Genomic DNA, 22,407 nt, shown 5'->3' with positions numbered 1-22,407 from the left:
GCGGTTCTTGAGTTACAGCCTGGAGCTAGACTTCTGAAATTTTCACATATTGTGTATTTCTATTGCCGCTATAACAACAAATACTAAAAACAAAATAAAATAAATATTTAAGGTGGGCTCCCATACAACAAAAAAACACAATGTTTTGCCAACTTTCACTCGAAAACGGTACGGAACCCTTCGTGCGCGAGTCCGACTCGCACTTGGCCGATTTTATTTTATTTTGCGTCATACTCATAATCCACTGTTGCACTAAAATCCTTACTCGTAAATACTAAATAGTTGTATGTAAAATGTTAATTAATTGTGAGGATGAAACTAGCGACCGGAGCTCAATATGCTATCGTAGCTGCAATTCAAAATGTATGAAAATTGTGCAGGCAAAGATTATATCAGTAATCAGAATTACTGACTCCAATCTACATATTTCTACGGTTAGTATAGTTTAATCATTTTTTTTTTAATTTTCAGGGTATCCCGCTCGCACGCTTGTTGTTTCGCAAAAGAGTATTAATGATTATGTGTTTTAAATAGAGATGTGCCGATCATGACTTTGGTCGACTAGGTGACTAGCCGATTAGTCGGTTGCAAAGAAGCCGACTAATCGGCCGACTAGTCGGCCAAGCCGATCATGATTTCGATTTAACGCTTTTTTACTGCTGTTTCGCGGGTAAGTCGCACACGCCGCCTGCAAACGTGTCGAATCGTGTACCTATGTTTAGGTACTTCGCGTGCGTTACTTTATTTTGTTTCTATGATACAGTTGATGATTTTCATTAAATACCTGTTTCATGTACATGAAATTTCGATTTAGTAATACATACCTACTGAATTTGTTGTTAGGATTATATTTTTTTTTCGTTTTCATTGCAATTTCATTTTTTTTTAATAAAAGCAAAAAAAAGTAAAAAGCCGATTAGTCGGCGCTTTTTGCCGACTATTCGTCGACTAGTCGCCGACTACAAAAGTGGCCGGATAGTCGGCTTTACCGACTAGTCGGCACATCTCTAGTTTTAAACCAACCTGTGCACTAAGACACAAAGAACATCCTAAGTAAAATAAAAAAAACTAATAAAGCAAGGCTTCACTCACCCTCTTGTGAAACTTGGCTGCGTCGTACGATCTCTCCGTGCATAGATTGTATATGAAGTAGTGGTCCTTGTGCATCTGCTCCAGAAACCGGTAGACCTCGTCGATGTGATTCCTGTAGACGCCTTCTAACTTCTCAGCAGGGAAGCCCATGGCTATCAGCCTGTCTGTTATATCTGTGGGGAGCTGGTTAAGGAAACTCTCCAGAATTATGACATAAGCATCAATAATTATTTTACAGAAGAAAGAGATGTGCATTAGCGTAAGTACTCAAATACGGTTTTTCCGTAAATCCGCGGCTCGGGATTTCGTCCACACATCCAGCATTGCTCGATAGTTTTATTCTAAATCGATATATATTAAATCCATCGAGCCGGCTCGATGCGAGCCTTCGAGCTGTGAGTTTTGAGGTCCACACAGTAATTATTACTCGATTTGGAGTAAAACTATCGAGCAAAACCGCATGTGAGTACTTAGCATTACAGATTAAAGAATATCACAATTACGGACGTATGTAATTGCTTGACCCGCCAGAGGCTCAAAGTTCAAACCTAACATCGCTTATATTTTGTAACAATTAAAAGTTTAAAAAATAAAATAATCTTACAACTCTCATGGACTCGTATATCGCAATTTGCTACATTGTAAGACTAATATATAAATTAACTTGGCATTCAAAGGACATTGGCTTTGAAAATAATAAGCTCAGTGCGACTCAGATAAAACCGACAACCAAAACTAGTCCGATGAACGCTACAGTCCGTTCGAAATTATTTTGCTTTTTAAAGAACCTTTATATCGACGACTTAAGACACACTCTCTTAGAGATTCCAAGTCAAAAAAACTATGAACCGACCGTAGGCAGCTGTCATACAAAAAATTCTCCGCTACCACAGGTCCCATAATGTCCCAGGGCATTTTCAAAAAAACGTGTACCCTTGCAAAAATATGTCTATATTTTTTAAGGTCATTTATTTACCTTTATTTGAATGTCATATACAAGGAAAAATATTGAACTAATGGAATAAGTTAAAAAGAACGCTGAAAACGTTATATTATTCTGATATTATTGAAACAAAATCGAATTTTCGACGAAACAGATTCCGTTGTGCGACTAAATGTAAAATATAATTTAATACAAAAAAATACAGCAATAAATGGATTTCTTCGTTAATTTAATCTAATGAAATGCATATTTAATTGTTTATTAAAAAAAATTTTGATAATTTCAAGGATCAACAAGAGTAGCAATTATTTTTAATCCATAGTGTGACTATGTGACCTATCCACTGGGTTATTTTTCATTTTTTTACATGAGTAAGTAATATTTAACATATATAAAGAAGTTTTTATAACACAAAAACCTTTTCTTTAAACATTTTTATTGTTGCACTACTTATAAAAGTAAAAAATTCTTTGATTTCATAGATTTAACTTCATTAATTAGAGGGACGAACATCTCATAATCATAAAGATGTGTTCACATGTCTACGAATTCCTAAGTTATTAATGACATCGAATTATATGCACGATCAAAGTGCCGAAATATCCATGCAAATATGCACGAAAAATGGTCGAAATATGCACAAAATATGCACAATCAAAAGTCACTTAATATTAAAATTTATTATTTTTTTGAAGACTTTTCCGGTAGTGACATTTATAAAAGCGCCAATTTTTATAATTTCATTAAATCCAGGATTTTTAATTTCTTGAAATAAAGACTTTTTATTTATTTGTTATACGCCAATAATAATTTTCTACCAACATTTTCCGATTGCAATCTTAATGCCCATGGAAGTTAAACTACCGAAATATGCACTATCGCCTAAAAAGTGACATTATATGCACTTGCATATGCAAGTATGCAAATGCATATAATCTGATGTCTAGTTATTATAAATCTGCAAATATCAACGACACAAAATGATTTTCAACTTTACTGATAGAAAAGTAGTGGAAATAAAATCAAAATTATTAAAAAAAAAAAACTTTTAGGTACTTACTTAAATTTTAAATAGTATATTTGTTATTGTTAAGTAAAGTCGACGCCTTTATAATTTGGCTGTAGCGATATCGATTTTTCTCAGCAATGACTAAAGCTAAAAAATTAAAGTTCATTGTCAGTATTTAATCAATCAATCAAAAGTAACTTAATATTAAAATTTATTATTATTTTTAAGACTTTTCCGGTAGTGACATTAATAAAAGCGCCAATTTTTATAATTTCATAAAATCAAAATTTTTAATTTCTTGAAATAAAGCCTTTTTAGTTTTTATTTACTTACTCGTATTATACGCCAATAATAATTGTCTACCAACATTTTCCGATTGCCATCTTAATGCCCATAGAAGTTAAACTACCGAAATATGCAAAATTGCCAAAATATGCACTATCGCCTAAAAAGTGACATTATAATATGCATTTGCATATGCAAGTATGCAATGCATATAATCCGATGTCTAGATGCAAAGAAAACTAGCAATCTAAAACATATCCAAAACGGTTTTTGACTTTAACGCGGCGTCACCTTAACACATAAGTAATAAAAAATATATTTGTACGTTAATCGTACCAGTTTAAAAATCACCAATTTTCTTAATAAAATCTGTGAATAAAAAAATAATTTATTTAAAATGTGAACTAAGCCTTATGCTTTCCGCCTGTTGTGACTTGTCCGTTCCATTATATGTGACCATACGAAAAGTCACAAGTCGGAAGTCACGTAATATTACTTTCTTTTACTTTTAAAGTGTTTGTAAATAACCGATAATAGTTATCACAATTTCATTTTTTTTACTAAATACTAAGCTAATTTTGCAACGTGTCAACAGTAAAAACAGTTGGAGAAAGTATAATAATGCTTACAAAATATGGTCACTTATCTGAACAAATAAACCGTTCCTGAAGAACCATCCAACCTGCATCCGCGTCTTGTAGCAGATTTTTAACTACTAAATTCAAATTGAAGTTTCTCGATGTACAATGAAATATAGTGCTATCATTTAGTGCCGAAAATATTTTTGTAGTATGTTTATAAAACTAAAAAAAACGGTCACTAAACCGAACATTCCGGCCGGGTTGTTTTTTCATGATTATAATTTTAATTAATTTGTAGTTAAATTATGTTAGATTTTTCAATAACAAGAAATAACAATTGATACATTAAGTATTTAGGAATCTAACATATGTTTTTTAAGTAACTTACTTTAAGAAAAAAAAATAGTTATTAAAGATTTTGTTACAACTTCTGGGAAGGGGACAGGTGAATTTAATAGGTTTCGGTACTTAAAAACCCTTATAAATCTCATACTAAATAAAATTTTATACAAACGTGAATGTATTTTAATAAAAGAAAACTTGTTTTTGCTCCTACATTAAAATTACAAAATGTAAGTATGTAATTTTTTACAAATAATCTGTAGCGAAGTCAAGGGACAAGGTAAAAACCAGGGGTACACATTTTTTTGAAAATGCCCCCCAACGCGATTTATAGACCAAGTTTTTCAATAACATTTCCACAGAGGATGAAAAAGGTCTTTATTACGAAGTACATAACCAGTAACTTATACCTGACTGTGAGGCTGCCTGCATTGGCCCAATAATTACAGGTTTCTAAGGTTTTTCACAGGACCTTTTCTAAGACGTTTTTGACTTGTTGAAGCATCAATGAATTTATATGTAATATTATAAACTCCTGTTTAAGCAACCTAAGAAAAAAATCGACATAAAGAGGGGGTGAATATCCCTAATCCCTTGATGAATAGGAACCTAAGAACCTCCTAAACGTTCTGCAACTAATAAGTTATCAATTTGAGTGACGTAACAAAAAAATGTATACAGCATTCAATAACAGTTTTACAATACTTAATTGCAATGGTCTACTCAATACCAGTAATTATTTTAGCCCCTTAAGTTTGAGGCGAAACATCACTTATTTTAACGAAGCCGAATTAACTCTGGCCTAAAATTGAGTGATATTTGTTTTGCGGCGAATTTCCAGCACCAACCAGTAATAATGCAGTTATTTCTGTCCGTCTATATTTGGGGACCACTCGTGTTATCATAATTAATTTCAAAACCAACGCAACGAATTTTTGCCCTCCGCTTCAAGGGAGATAAGAAAAATATTTTTAAAATGAAGCAATTCGGTGTACAAAAATAATTTTGGGTTATTTTTGCAACGCTCAAAAATATAATTTCAAAAGGAAATCTGGGTTATTTTTACTGTGGTTCAGTTTTATGGACATTCAACCAAAACGGGTATGAAATCCAAGAGTATAATAATAAGTATGTTTTCGCCTGACTTATATTAGATACCTACATGGCTACATGGCTACAATTTATTCATTTATTTCATTTAATATTATTTAACATAAAAAATATTACAAAATCACAAGAAATCTTGCCGCAAAAACTTTGAGTTGTGTTGTTGGTTGTTTGGTTTTTGTTATTTGGTATTTTTTATCTTGGTTTACTGAAACTGCATTAAGAGTGAAGTCTTATTCCGTTGCGTTGTAAAGTTTCGACGTTTTAAAATACTGTTTACTTTATGCAACGCATCAATGTAGTCCCATACCTCCCGGACATACAGTGCGTAATTCCAATCCGACGTAACAACGCACCGCAAAGCACCTGAGAATATGGCCTCGCTTCAAGTTATCCCATATTTAAAAAAAAAAAACCAGTATTCCGTACAGTTTAATTTTATCTCGCAAACCAAAAAATCATAGACAGAATCGTGGGTTGATACTAGATTGTGTATAAAACTATACGTCCGCATTTGGCAAGTCTGACCGCTTGTAAAACCATTAATATAATTATTATTGGTCGCGTTTCTTTGATTTATGATCGCGCTGACATTATCATATTTTAATAATTTTGTTCACATTATCTAAATTGTATGTTGCACGATATATTTTTTGTGTACATTCTGATCATCTGAATCATTTTGACGACCTCTGTGGCTCAGTGGTGAGCGCGTTGGTAGCTCAAGCCGGGGGTCGCGGGTTCGAATCCCGCCGACGGAACAAAAAGTTTTTCAAAGTTCCTGGGTCATGGATGTGTATTAAATATGTGTATCATATAATAAAAATCTTAAATATATGTATAGTATAAAAAGTATTAAATATATATCGGTTGTCTGGTACCTGTAACACAAGTCCTTCAGGTACTTAGCACGGGGCCAGACTGACGTGGTGTGAAGCGTCCATAGATATTATTATCATCATTCGTGATCGCATGTATTTGCCCATCATAGTCCAACGTGAGTAGGCAGATCACATAAAGTGATACCATCAAACTCAAATCAGTGGGCCTTCGTTCAATTTGGGGCTTGGGCTATCAAAAACCGTAAGCCCGAGCTATGGACGTTTTATAAAAAAAAACCGGTTCTGATATTTATTGCCAAACGGTCTAGACGCGTCGTTCTAGTTTCACTAAAATCACCACTTTTACCACATTTTTATGTTGACGACCTAACGATCAGACGAAAATATAACGCAACGAGTGACCACACAATTATGCAAATTTTAATAACTACACATATTTATTTTTATCCCATTATTGTAGTTATTTTTTTTATAAATTTTATGATACAACTACAGTATAAAGACAGAAAAAACAATGCAGTAAGCATCACGAGAAAAAACCCGACACACCTTGACAACAATTATGGACTAAAATATTACTTTACACAAGTTAGGAATTATTTGAACTTGAAGGCAGTAAATATTATTTCATTACTTTTTTAAAGTTGTTTGGCGGGGGTTTTTTTTTTAATTTCTTAATTTAATTTTATTTCATACTTTTTAAACTTGTGTTGGTTATAGTGCAGAATATTAATTCCTATCAACAGAATCATATTCTCATGATTACCATTTATCAATGTCCTCTTCGATGAGGCCGTTAATATGAGCCCAAACATGAAACCTCCACTTTGGGTTCATACGAAGCTCGGTTCCTATAGAATCCAGGTGATGCTGCAGTAGCAGCATGTAAATATTTAGTGTTTATCTACTTCTTACTGGTTGTCGCAATCAAAATGAGCCCAAACACGAAACCTCTGCTCTAAGTTGGCGAGGAGTTGGATATCCTATTGATTACCAGGTGATGCTGCAGCACCAGGTCAACTTTCCATTATTATGTGTATAGTGTATACGTATATTGTATATTCACAACTAGAATGAAATATAAAACCCATCAAACGACTACAAGTTACTAACGGCCTTTCATGAACCTGATTGTCCAGCACTGAGCAGGCTGATGATGATGAATTATAGCTAAGAACACTCTCGATCATGTCAGCTTTCAAACAAAAAAAATTAGATCAAAATCGGTCCACCCGTTTGGACGCTACGATGCCACGGACAGATACACACACAGACAAACAGACAGACAGACAGACACGTCAAACTTATAACACCCCTCTTTTTTGTCGGGGGTTAAAAACAACGCAGTAAGTATCACGATTCACGTCGATCACACTAAAAAAAATAAAAGATAATTACAAAATTCTTATAGAAATAAGAATGACTTAACATGTCGCTTTTGATAATGAAATAAAAAAATAATAAAAACTAATATTTTGGGGTCATGAGTAATTGCTGAAGATTTTTTAATATGATATTTTATTAACATACCTACTGTGTTCTATAAGCAAAATGTATTCATTACTTTAATGAGTCAATGAACTCTGCACGAAAAAGGTACGTAATAATTTCTGAAACTATCTACTACGCAGTACAAATAAATATAAAAGACTTATATGTAACTATAATTACAGAAGTAGACATACATAATTTAAAACCTGAGTTTGCTATGAAAGGTACCTAACTCTTGTTACTCTCACTGAAGCTTCGCGCAAGCTGGCTTTATAATTTTGTCGACTCGTTTTCATTCAACTGGAACAAGCAGCCCAACGCGGGCGGCAAGTTTGTCAATTCTATGTGTATACAGTTAACAGTATACTGTATACTGCATCTTATTGTGACGTAGATAAATTTTCAATTACTTATTAAATAAAAATTAATCGCATTGCATCGACGCGCCATTGCCCATTGCACTATCTCATATTTCAATCCCTTTATTTTTTAAAGAATTCCAGTAATTCTCAGCATTAAAGTCGAATAAGGGTTATTTTAGCACAGCCATATCTGCAACACAGTTGCATTCGCAGTTATGGGGCCTTAATGGTCCCATCGCGATAATCTCGTGAATTTATTGAATCCCGGCGCTGCGACACCTGGCTCCCCGCCAGTATCGACGTATACAGACTATTAAATTAACCACACCATAGACAATACCAACAAAAATCTATAGATTCATTAAAAAAGACTTATTGCATAAAACTAAGATACCCCAAAATCAATAGCAACATAGTAGCATTGTAATTGATTTGAAAAGATTCGAGGGTAGCTGCAAAAGAAATCCTTATCGATAAGCATTAAAAAGGGGAGTACCGTAGTAAAGCTCCAGTTCTTAACTTTTTAGTCTACCCCCTAACGCGAAGTGTTACAGTCAGCAGTCTTGTATGTACCCTAGTCATGACTCATGACTTGGATGACTTGGGTGTCAGTTGTCACCTAAGTCCTCAAATATTTGGTTTTAGCCTAAAACAAGCGTTGGTGAAATCTTAAGAACAAGGTACTTTCAAAGACCGCTAAGGCCTAAGGGACACCTAACCTTTGTGACTGTCTTATTGGAGCTGGAGGCGGATGGCGCAGGGAGTCAGATTCATCAAAGTAACAATCAGGAAATGAACGTTACACAAATATTTCATTAAAAGGTAACCGCAAACTTTCTTAACATTACGATATAAAGGAATCAATCCAGATGAACCGATAAGAATCGAATATCGATTGTGAATTCTGTCGGAATAGATTAAACTTGATTCAATCGATTCGTTTGACTGAACGAGTTCGTTAACATAATTAAAACAGACGTATTAACACTATATCAAATTTCACAAAACGTTATACGAAATAGTCTAGGAAACTGCAAAATTATTTTATTCAATTAATTATTACTTCCTGTCGTAACAACTTAGTTTGTCGGCGAGGATCATCTTTTTCAAAAATGTCTATTGAGTATTAATATTCAACATGAACATTTAATGTAAAATTGTTTATGCGTATATTATGTAAAAAGTTACTATTAATTTATTATTAATCGTTGTTCTTTTTTGTAACAAGAACTTAGGTATCAAGTACACATATTTTTTGTGACGGCATATATTTGGTTTTCAGGTAATCGATTAAGAGAAAGACAAGTTAAAGAAATTAACGATATAGGTAGTTAAATTTTTGGAATTAAGATAATAAAATATGTTTAACCAGCCAAAAAAGTATACCGAGCATTATTTTAAGGCAAGCGCCTAAGTTACGGTTACGGCAGCAAAATTTTACTGGATCTTTGAAACTCCTTAGTGTTGAATCTATTAGAATTTTCCAAATGCGGTATTCAAGCGGAAATCTTTAAACCCATAATCGTACCACCTGTGGCGCTCACAAAGGTCACTAGGGCTTCCTCGATGGTTATAAGGTCGATACGATTTGCGTCTCACTCGAATCGTAGACATTTTCCTAATACAGTCGTGAAGCAATTAATATCGTAAGAGGAGGCCTCCCGCTGCGAGGCGAGACAAAATAGCATTATGGCGTGGAAGCGAGCGACATTTCGGCCATGGACGTCGCGTTGCGTAAATACCTGCGCCCGCGCCGGCTCAGCATCACCTTGTCGCGTTTCCTGATCTCATACTTTATGGAAGGTTAGGCTTTTGCAATGAAGAAACGGTTCTGAAACTTGTGGCGGAACAACTAGTGCCACAATCCTGCATCGCACTATCAAAAATTTCTAAGGGCGAGGGTAAAATGTATAAGCATTTCCTGGTCTCATACTTTATGGCAGGTCTCAGACTTTTACAATTTAGAAATGCGTCTGAAACTTGTGGCGGAGCAACTAGCGCCACAATCCTGCACCGCACTATCAAAGTTTTCTAAGGGCGACGGTAAAATGTATAAGCATTTTCTGGTCTCATACTTTACGGCAGGTCTCGGACTTTTACAATTTAGAAATGGGTCTGAAACTTGTGGCGGAGCAACTAGCGCCACAATCCTGCACCGCGCTATAAAAGTTTTCTAAGGGCGACGGTAAAATGTATAAGCATTTTCTGGTCTCATACTTTATGGCAGGTCTCGGACTTTTACAATTTAGAAATGGGTCTGAAACTTGTGGCGGAGCAACTAGCGCCACAATCCTGCACCGCGCTATCAAAGTTTTCAAAGGGCGGCTTTGGCCTGACCAACAGGATGATTCGTATCTTGCGAAGGTAAGATATAGACGTTTAACAGCAGATATTGCACAATTTCTGCTCTTTGGCAAAAGTTTCGTATGCACTGCAGCGGGCATACCACCTCGCTCGGTCGGATCTTCCTAAACGGCCACCACTCGTTTGACATAATTATTGCGACCATTGACAGAGTAGACAGAAAGTTATGTCTATTGTGCCATTGACATATCGCAAATTAAAACTAGAATTAGTTTTACAGTTTAATACCTCGATCGTGGGAATCGCAGATACAATAGATCAGGGGTCGCCAAATGGCGGACCGCGGTCCGCATCCGGATCGCCGACCCATTGTGTGCGGACGAAGCATGTTCGAAGATGATCTTCGTTCATCTTAGGACTTCAACATCTCCAGGGTTTAATGTCAATATCTATAGCTTGTTTGTTGCACCACCTTTGTTTAATAAAATTTTATTATATAAAATGTGTGGACCGCGAAGGTCATTTCATGTCTTAAAACGGACCCCGAGCGAAACTAATTGTTGACCCCTGCAATAGAATTTAAATTGTTATGCGATAGCCGGGTGCCGCTTGGGGATTGATGGGTTAGCACTACCTAATTGAACTTTGGACACCAGACTTTGGATTCCGATGGTGCAATTTTAAATTGCAGAATCACATGACCCCACCAGTTGAATTTCATGATTTATGGAAAATAAAAACAATTATTTATAATAAGAAAACATTAAGTAAATGTCACAAAATGTTAATTCAGTCCTCACCTTGATTTAACGCAATACTTTTCATAGTCCATTACCGCTAATGTTGCCGGCGCACGCACGTCGAGACACGCGTTCTCGCTTTTCCGGTTAAAAATTGAACTTTTAAATTTGAAACCCGCCAAAAGTATAGGGCTTAGGACCTCGTAGAGCCTTTACACCCTTTTGTCATGAAAACCGACGACGTAATTATCGCGGAACAAGAAATAATTGTTTCATTTACTCCGGCGGTTTTTAGGGAAATGCAGCGTAGGGCGCGATTATAATGGAAAAATACATTTTCATCGTTTATATCTTTTTAGTATTTATATAGCTATGTAAAAAGCATTTATATATATATATATATATATATATATATATATATATATATATATATATATATATATATATATATATATATATATATATATATATAAATGCTTTTTTACATAGCTATATAAATACTAAAAAAACTACTACGCTACGCATGGCTTATTTTGAAAAACACTCCATTCTGGTTTTTGCAACAAAAAAACCATGCAACTGCGTTAAAACAACTCCAAAAATATAATTAAAAAGTTAATCGATTCAAAAAGTTTCTCATATAAATTATTCCTAAACATAAATTCAGAAAATATTTCAAGTTAGAAAATTTTAATTTACGTAGGTGAAAAAAAAACGAAAAGCGGTGTATTTTTACAAACTTTTCCATAGAATGCCATAGATGGTATTAGATAAGGTGTAACAAAGTAATTATGTATTATAAATTATACCTCGCATACGTAGTTTGTAGTGCGTGATATTCATACCTTTTTATTCGGCTTTCTTAAAACTGTTAACAATCTAACTTAATGGGGAAGTTCACTAGAAACTTTTCCGCCAGGCGGCGCTGTGTGTTTGTTACATTGGTGCCAAACGTCAAAAAAGCACTCGACGAGATTATCGTGTTTTTATAGCGTTTATACTGTCAAGACACTTTTTTGTCGTAAATACAAGTTATTCAATATGTATTCTACCTGGAGAATAGCAGAATTGAAAAGAGAACTGAAAAATAGGGGTGCCTCGCAACAAGGAAAGAAAGCCGAGCTGGTTGCAAGGTAAGTTCAATTATTTGTTTGTTACCGTTCCCCAGCCTTGAACAAACTTGCTGTGTTACGCTAGTTTTTATTACACACCTAAACTTTATAAAGAAAGCCAGCAGAATACGTTTAAAGTATTTAAAACTTATAATAATAATATAACCTCACATTTAAGAATGAAGGACTAAACATTTATTCTTTATTGCAGATTAGAGGCATACGATCGTAATTTTAATTTTGAGAACATAGCTAGTAGACAAAACAGCCCAGAGCCACAGATGGAGTTACCACATGAAGGAGAATATCGAGATGTGAATAGTAACACATTACTGCCTTCTCTGACCAGACAACATATACATTTATATTTTTCAAGGTAAGATAGAATATTATGTACTTAGTCAAAATATAGGTAATACGAAAAGAAGATTATTTTTACTTGTTTCTGAACTGAGCAATAGTAGCTTCACTCAGGCTTAATGTCGTATATTTCTAGCTTTATATTACTACTTGATTCTAAATTTGCCAAAGATATAGATGACTGACTGACTTATTGAATATTATGTATTTCAGATTTAATAAGAAGACTGATGATGGATTTAGCATGTATGAAAATAGATATCTTTTGGTCTTACGATCATGTATTGTTGGAGAATGGACTTATGTTAAAGGTTTGTGTAAAGCATCCATGAAGAAACTTCAATATGAAGTCAACATAAAACTTCAACATAATGGCACAATAGAAGAGTGTGCATGTGAATGTGCCGTAGGAAGTGGCAAGGAAGCCCACTGCAAACATGTAGCTGTGGTTATGTTTGCTGTAGAGCACATGTACAGAGAAAAAATTGTGTTGTTGGATGTAGTATGCACTCAAAAGTTGCAGACATTCCATCAACCAAGGAAACTATTTACTGCATCTCCATTGAAAGCAGACAGATTGCCATCAAAGCGAAGGCTATCAAATATTATTTTTCACCCTTATGAAATGGATATTTGTAAAGAAGAATATAATGCTAAAGTAAGAAATATATGTATTGCAGATACTAGTAGTTCAATGCCACTTAAACAAAGGTATGGGCCTGCAAATCCTTTCGCTATTATTAATGACCACATTTATGTTAAAGACCCAAGGGAGACATTGTTGGAAAGTCTCCTATTGAAAAATGTCAGTATTGAAAAAATAAAACAGATAGAATTAATGACAAGAGGACAGTCCACTAATAAAATGTGGCATGAAAAAAGACAAGACCGAATTACTGCCAGCAATTTCCACACGGTGTGCCATCTTACTGCCCACAGGCAAAGATCTTTCGCAGAACAAATGTTGACACCAAAAACACATTTTACATCACGTGCTACAAATCATGGCATAATAAATGAGCCTGTTGCTTTAAATATGTATATGGAGCTATATGGACTTGAAGTTCAAAACTGTGGCTTATTTTTGTCTGAAAAATATCCATTTTTGGGAGCTTCTCCAGATGGCCTATTAGGAGATGAAACTATCATTGAAGTCAAATGTCCCTATGCAAGCAGGAACCAAGAAATAAATGATAGAACAGTGCCTTATTTATGTAATTTAAATGGAGAATTAGGTCTTAAGAAGACATGTATATATTATTACCAAATTCAGGGACAATTATTAGTCACTAATAAAAAATTTTGTAATTTGATTATATATACATTTAAAGATATAAAGGTTATTTTTATAAGTAGAGATGAAGAATTCATAAAAAATATGCTCAAAGTGTTGATAAATTTCTATGACAATTACTTCAAAGATGCAGTATTTAATAAGTATATTTATAGAAATTATAAATAAAACATTATGTAAATCAACATTTTTTGTTTATTTACAATACCTTCCCTAAAGTTACATAGCATTATACACACAAAGAAAATTCTAGAAAGTAGTGGTACATAATAAGGATTTAAATCCGATTTTAATATCCTAAAAGTCTTACTTAGACCTATTAACCGTTCAATATGAACTCGTTGACTAGCTAAAAGTCTATCCCGTTTTACTGTTATGCCTCGTAATTGAGACTTCCCTTTTAAAAATGTGGGAATGTTTATACCAATATCTTTTGCTGCAAATATATCTTGCACATTGAATCCACGATCTGCCATAATACTGTCATTGGGTTCACATTTTTCAAGTAAATCACTTCTTTCAATCATTTGTCTGTCTGAAGTTGAGCCACCATAGCCCTCAGAGCAGTAGCTAAACAAGCCCCCAGGAGTAGCACCTACCAGAAATTTTATTGTATTTTTGTTTTTATATGAACTAAATGTAGCTTGCTGAGATGTTGGGTTCTTCGGTTTTGTAATTGGTATTTCAGTTCCATCTATTATCAATCTTGTATTTGCGTAGCATTTCTTAAACTGTTGGGGCATATAATAGTCAACTAACTTTCTTTCAGGCCAAATATCAATAAGTGACCACATGTCATATGTAAAATTAAGCCAGGTTACAAATATATTTGACACTAATGTTTTACTTATACCAAAAAATTTTGATAGTTCGTAATCACATTTATTTCTTCTTAATTTAATTAGCATTAATAAGAATTGATCTTCTACTGATATATTAATGACTTGACTTCCCTTGTACTTCAAATTGTATGCCATAGGGCACAATGTACTTAATACTAATCTAAATTTTTTTTCGTTTTCTAAACCAGTATAAAAATGGATTGCCTGATTGTCAATCAGCAAGTCCTCAAGTACAAATATCCTGCAGAAAGTTGATGTTTGTGTTGATTGATGTTCTGTATTTTTAATAGATTCTACAGAAGGATTAATGTCTTCACCGTCTTCATCACGCATACATGAAATTACAACCTCATGAGCATAATCTTGGTCCGTTGAAATTTCAGTACAAGCATTGTCTAATAAGGGCTCATCTATTGTAGTTGATACGACAGTACTGGGTATTAAGCAACGCTTAGTATTTCTTCTTTTCAAACGTTCAGCTCGCAAAGAAGAACCGCCGGGGTCTGACGAAGTGTTCCAAGAAAATATCGTGGGTATGGCAGATTTCTTCAGAAATTTACGTTGAAGTGGAAAACCTACAAAAAAAAGCCAAATACTTAAGTACAAAATGTAAAATGGTTATGATCACTTACAATGCAATATTTAAAGAATAATAATATTATCCACATGACGACCACGAAACAAGACATTTGATACTGTATACCTATTTTATTATGTACACACCTGTTTCTTTAGAAATCGTTTCAAAATCAGTATCTTTGAAATGCTTACTGCATAACCTAGAATAATCGGATACCTTGAAGTTTACTCTTCTCAAAGCTCTTTCCCATTTTCTTCTTAGGGTGGGATTAGAAGGAAATTTGTGCGAACCTATTTCATTACATTGAAAAGCCACACACCGACCCATTATTAAAATAAAATAAAATTTCTTCGAAATATGACAGTTTTGAACGGAGTTTGACGTTTACCCTGTAACAAACTATTGGCGCCCTCTACAATGAACTATTTGACAGTTTTCTTCCCCATTACAACAAATTATAATTTTAATTAATCTTTGGTTGCATTTGATTAATTCTGCATCGCCGCTATGTAAATAATTTCCGTGTTTTGTTTTGTGCTCGTTTATAAAATGGACGTTGTCCTTCTTTCGCACAATAATTGGTTTATAGTACGGGAACATTTTGCAGTGTAAACTATCATATGTCCTTTCCCGGGACTCTACACCTTCATGATACTAGGTGATACTAGCATCAAACGTTTCAACATTGAAGGCGTGAAGAGGTCATAGACACTTCGCAATTATCTTAGTGTCGATGTTATATTTTGAATACTACTTTTACCAAAATTAAAAAAAATTAAAAAAAAATATATAATATACTCAGACTCAGCAAGATCTCTATTTAATTTTTACATTATGTGCACGTTCTTCTCGGATTTATATTAGAAGTTTATCTATTTTGCTAAGTACTCACATACGGTTTTGCTCGATAGTTTTACTCCAAATCGAGCAATAACCACCGTGTGGACCGCAAAACTGACAGCTCGAAGGCTCGCTTCGAGCCGGCTCGATGGAATTAAATATGTCAATTGTCAAATATGTCATTTTCTTCGATTCGAAGTAAAACTATCGAGCAAAACCGTACGTGAGTTCTTAGCATTAAACTGAGTGTTTGAATGGATAACGTTTTGATGAAAAAATAAAATTAACATAAATGAAAAACTTAGAAATTGGGCATATATTGGGGTGGGACTGGTACATTTTCGAAGCAGCGTGTACAATCAGTATCACACTGAAACGGCGACCTTTGGTAACACCGCCGCGAACTCGTTAATATTTTAACGTCGGACGAAAAGTACAAAGTGCAACAAACCCAAAGAAGAGCAGCCGTGAGCGTGACTCACCACAGCGCATTATCTAGTCAGTAGTATGCCACCTGGGATTCGATACCATATCGTTAGGGACGAGACTATTGATTTTCACAAGTTACAATGCCTTGAGGAAGCAGACCCTAAAACTAAATTCCTGAGTCCTGGCGGCTTCTGAAGCATAACCTCTCACATATTGAAGAACGACAACCCAATTCATTAAACAGGCTAGTTTTAAAGATCTAAACTCCACCACTGCGATGAAGCAGAGTTTTCCACCTAAAATGACCATGGACTTTCTCTTTCCGATTTCGTCACCCGAAATTTATATCTGGAGTCTGGACGTAAATTGTTAAAGAAAGGAAGAGAAACGCCTAGCAAACGAGCTAATTACATGCTCGAAGGACCAATAGTATACCAAATATCAATAGAAACAACAATTTAAATAAGATACACGCGTCTATTACGTAAAATCTTATTATGCAAAGCGATTAATCTTCACAAATGCCGCATAGCAACCGAAGCTGTTTTAATTATTTTTTTTTTGTTTTGGTCTTTCCTTGCGTGTTTCTCGTTTTCTTGCCATTATTTATTTGGGAACGTTCAATTTTGACACAGTTAATTAGATATCAGGTTTACTTCCTTTTGCCTAACGGATCGGGCGTAACTCGTTTTTAAAAACGACCATGACTTCGGAGGTGGGGCTTAAATTAAAATGTTCATTTTTCTATGGATGCACTGGCTCATAAGGAATGGAAAGGCACAAACGTAAAGAATATGACTCTAAATTTTTTCCTCTATCAGGATTTTTAAGGACATACAACCGCCGCAACTCTTCTTAGAAACCAGGATCGACAGCGGTATCCAACTACGAAAACCCTTTAATATCAGGAAGCCCTAAGAGAATTACTGTTTTAGATACGTCATACAAGATAAGTGTTTGAAGTTTTCTTCGATTTTTCCTAGGCGAGGGATCTAGTTAGAATACAAAACTTCTCACAAACATCCCTACCTATTCCAGCACTATGCATAATCATGTATACCCCATGTGACCTAGATATCGAATAACTTTGTCCACGGCTTTGTCGCTCCGACACACACATTACAGAACACAAAAAAAAATTCATCATCTTTATCATCATCATTATCGGTTCATCAACCTGAGCAAACATGTGGTCAAAACAACCACCGTCAACAGCGTGACAAATCACTAATATGTAGGGGTCGTTAGGGCACGTTTCATGGTCGCGGCCTTCAAAAGGACACCGTGTGGGACGCGCCCTAAGGGCAATATTGACCCAATTAACCGTAGGTCACCCACCAACACCCTTGACCAAAGGTCAGCCCAGTAGGAAGAATGACTGTGACACCATTGAAGCGAGATCTTTGAGTCTTTGACATTATTATCAACCTATTTTAAAACATGCCTTCATTGCCTTTGCCCTTAATAGTTAATACCAATCTAATAAAAAATAAACTGTTCCTAATTTGAAAAAGTATCATGCCCTCATGTCTTGGCTTTTGCGCCTTGCGGCTAGATAAGGCAAGTCATGTACATTGTACAGTACACCATCATGTTCATAGGACTCTATGCTGACGACATAAGGACCAATATCATGTAAAAAAAGGTCAAATAACTCTGAACGGCCAGCGCACTGTATGGAATCGTTTAATTAGTAAATACAACACATATTAAGCATAATTTAGTCAAATTTGTACAGGCAAGGCTGTGCGAGGACCTTGTGTGAGCAAATACGCGGCGGCGCCTTAAAAAATTACAAGCGAGAATTTAAGGTGTCATTTAGGCTATGGACACACTGGCGAAATACGGCCACGCTGGATGTTGAACGTTGGTGTGACTATGGCATTAAAAACGACTATTGCGAAAACCGTTTCCATTTAATTTTTCAAAACAATTTTTTTAATTTAACTTATAAAGCTACGATCGATGGTAAAACACATAACAATGGATGGGGCTAGAAAATCTACTTTGTCTATTTCATCTGTTTTGAACATTAACTGCCGCATTCGAATGAATATTAATTACTTGACTAAATGCAGACTTTGACAGGAAATGTATGGGGATGTCAAAATATTAATTTTATTACAGTTCAAGTAATTAATATTCGTCTCTGAGTGCGCGTGCAGCAGTTAAAAGTTAAAATCTAACACTGCACTGTTTGTTTAAACTCTCCTATAAAATGCTGCTGAATTTACCATGTAAAACTATTCCAATATACGAATACCTTCACTTAAGAGCTCACCTGACTCTAAAAATCAAACATCGTCCTTCTCTCTTCACACTCACGCCCGTCTTTCATATGCCAGGTGAAAAAGGACGGCGCGGAATCATCGCCGAGTTAGTTTTACTTGAATAAAAGACGAACTATAATGATTATGAAAAAAGTGTTTTGAGCAAATTTAGGTTTTATCAATACCTTTTTAGATATTAAAAAATATTAAAGAAAAGACAGCAAACTTCGAAGATCCAAGCAAAAATGTGTCTAAAACAAGGTTTTTTGTAAAAAAGAAACTATCGAGCATTTTTTGAGTAATCGTGTTTTCGTCTTGAGCATTTAATCTTTATGAACTGAAGTTACTTGTGTCAAAAAATCAGTTTTCTAGACCTTACAGATTTTGAGATCTAGGTTAAAGTATGTAGTCAAGTTAGGGTCATATGGGCTCTTAATACCCACGTTAAATACTTTACACGAACGATTTATTTGATATTTTTATTTTTACCCCCCGCCCCCACTCCCCCACCTCCACCTTTTACGGTTCACTCGGTAAGTTGGCACGATTGCGCTTTTAATATTTTAGTAAGCAAAGTAAAACGTCCATAATAAAGACTGCGGCGCTGCCAATTTTTTAGCTTTTGTTCAATTTCTTTTGTACGCGTTTTTTTACATTGTTTTAAGACAGTGGAACAAAAACATGTTTTATCTTATTGCTGAAAGCGTTTCTGTTTGTATTTATGTACGTAGTACGTTGAAATGTGTATAAAATAACTGAAAAATGTATTTAGTTTGCGCGTGTATTTCGAACTTGTATGAGTTGGCAGGCTGGTTATTTTTCGAATAACCGCATTGAGTCCCAGGGAACCTTTGAGTAGTTTTTACCGCGACAAAAAGGACGGTTTTACGCGATTAACACATTTTGCCTCAACAAAGACACGGAAAACATCTAGTTCAACATTAATAAACTAAGTAAATTAATCAAATAATAAATTACTATACATTATGCAATCATTACAAAATAATTACGATTATATCAAAAACTTCATGGGGTCGAAAAGGACGCACGGTCAGTGTACGTACAAATCTCGCGCGAGTAAATCTGTTGCTATGCGAGCTAACTCGCGGCCTTGAACGCTAACTGGGCTGCCGGTAAACACCGAACACTTTTCGGGCTTCACGTTTCGAAAGATGTTTTTTTTATTACAATTTCTTAGCGGCACTATAATTTTGTGCATAAGTAAAAGATTACATACTAAAACTATTACTTAATTAGTAATTACCGATATTAAAACTAGTATTAGAGTTTTAGTTTAAGTAAAATTCACACGGGTATAAATTACTGTTTATTGTAAAATAATAAATTAAACTTTTGGAAATACATAATAAATTATAGTTATACCTAACTATAAAATTAACAACTTGAAACTAACAACGTGCAGGCGCAGTTTTCCATTAATTTGATTCGGACACCGGAAGCTCGGTAAATTGGATTTAGAATCGGCCACTAATCTCTTCGTAATGATTTTTACGACTTCCAAAAAGATTTTAGTCACATTTGTGTAATGATTTTGATGATTTAACTGTCATTTAAAGGTCACTGTTAAAATATCAATTATCTCTTAACCATTACCTCCATGATAACCACGCCGTATGGTCTATAGCAACGATATCAAAATACTGTCTATAGCACAATCGACATACCATAACAGAAAATCGTAGACAAATATTCTTTAAATTTGTAATTGCTTGTATTGTCCATCATCATGGTCCAACATGAACAGGGCTGCATTAGTCCAATATTACAAAGGACTGGCCATTTACATTCAAAATGTCCATACAAAAATACCAACTCTACAAATTCTACAATACAAAAGTCGTAATCGAAAAAGTTGATGATTATGCAAACAGTATAAAAGTCGTAAGTAAACACCCTTTTCAATAATGCGGACTTAAAACGTCGTATTTTAAACGTTTTTAATGTTATTACCGCTTACAGTGGCGCGGGCGGTGGAAAGCTCTTTACCTAAGTTTATGTTACGTATATTTTTGTATGAGCTTACATGGCAAGCTGCCACAGCCGGTAATAACTAATTGATATTTACATATTTACACATAATACACTGCCAGTCTAGATACACGCTTGTTCTCGTAATAACCATTACAATGTAAGTTTTTGGCGCTTTTTACATATCATGTAGAGGTTAAAAATTTAAGTCTATTTAATACTACAATATCAATTTTCATACTTATTAAAGTATACTTCGTACAGTAGCTTACATGTGGCAAAAGAGAAATTACGGCTTAGGCCTCCTGTGTTACTTGATATTAAATCAGCCACCGATACCGAAATCATGCAATTGCTATTCTAAAATCATCCCGAACTCTATTTCAAGACTCTAAGGCCGGTATAAATAGTCAGTACTCAAGATGCATCTCAGTCTCAAGACACGGTTCGGGCTCTGTGATTCGTTGGCTGTCAAAATTTGGACCAATCACAGAGCCGAACCGCGTCTTGAGACCGGGTCGCATCTAAGTACTATTTATACCGGCCTAACTCCGAAGTACCAGGATCACAAAAGTCATCAGGAGCTTACTTCGGTTTTCCTCGCATTTGGGTCAGGGTGACTACTGACTATAGTAACCCTGACCGTGCTAAACTTGTTCCAATCGACTTTCACCCATGTCCCATAGTGAGTCAGTGCAGATAACATCAGCGTTAATCCGGTCAATTATATTAAAGATTAAAGTATAAACAAAGAAATGTCAGGTTTTAAACTCATGCGCAAGACAGCTTTACGATTGCCTGATAATATGTCTTCTTATCGTAAAACAGAAAACCGTCGAGTGCTAGTCAAGTCATGCAAGAGCGGAAGAGACAAAGAATTTTTCTCTTTACCGATTTTTTTTTATGAAATAAGGGGGCAAACGAGCAAACGGGTCACCTGATGGAAAGCAACTTCCGTCGCCCATGGACACTCGCAGCATCAGAAGAGCTGCAGGTGCATTGCCGGCCTTTTAAGAGGGAATAGGGTAATAGGGGAAGGTAGCGAAGGGAAGGGAAGGGAAAAGGGGAGGATAGGGAAGGGAATTGGGCCTCCGGTAGACTCACTCACTCGGCGAAACACAGCGCAAGCACCGTTTCACGCCGGTTTTCTGTGAGAACGTGGTATTTCTCCGGTCGAGCCGGCCCATTCGTGCCGAAGCATGGCTCTCCTATGTATAAAATGCGTAAAAATTTAAATTCTCTTGCCACGATTCACGAAAGATGAAGGGTACCAATGGGAACTGACAGTCAATTGGAAACTGTCTGATAGTCCATTGAAATGTTACATGAGCTTTGCATTTATTAGAGGATGCAATTTTAATTTTGGGATATGTTGGGGAGGGGGGGGGTCAACATGAAAAAAGGGGTAACAAAAAAGTTGTAAGAACATAATTTGTTGCAAATTATCTTGCCTACAAATATGTTCATATAACTTTCTAGTTTTTACCCTAAATTTAAAACATTAACCGACAGCTACGGCCGACAACAACTAATTAACATATTGTGTTTATTAAGAATGCACCTGACCCTAAATAGACTACATATTAAACCTAG

At 35.1% G+C, this 22,407-nt stretch overlaps 1 protein-coding gene across 2 annotated transcripts in view; it reads right to left on the bottom strand.

Moving 5' to 3' along the window:
* Positions 1-22,407, bottom strand: part of LOC121735168 (phosphatidylinositol 3,4,5-trisphosphate 3-phosphatase and dual-specificity protein phosphatase PTEN) — a 61,522-nt gene that overhangs the window by 32,303 nt on the left and 6,812 nt on the right. For both annotated transcript variants that reach the window (XM_042125850.1, XM_042125851.1), the window contains exon 2: positions 1,093-1,265. In XM_042125850.1, the coding sequence (XP_041981784.1) occupies positions 1,093-1,265 (173 nt within the window). The remainder of the gene's footprint in view (positions 1-1,092; positions 1,266-22,407) is intronic.

Source organism: Aricia agestis, chromosome 17 (assembly GCF_905147365.1).
Source record: "Aricia agestis chromosome 17, ilAriAges1.1, whole genome shotgun sequence".
NCBI classification, from domain to species: Eukaryota; Metazoa; Arthropoda; class Insecta; order Lepidoptera; family Lycaenidae; genus Aricia; species Aricia agestis.
The sequence above is the reverse complement of the archived record's forward strand: the minus strand, read 5'-3'. Positions and strand labels throughout refer to the sequence as shown.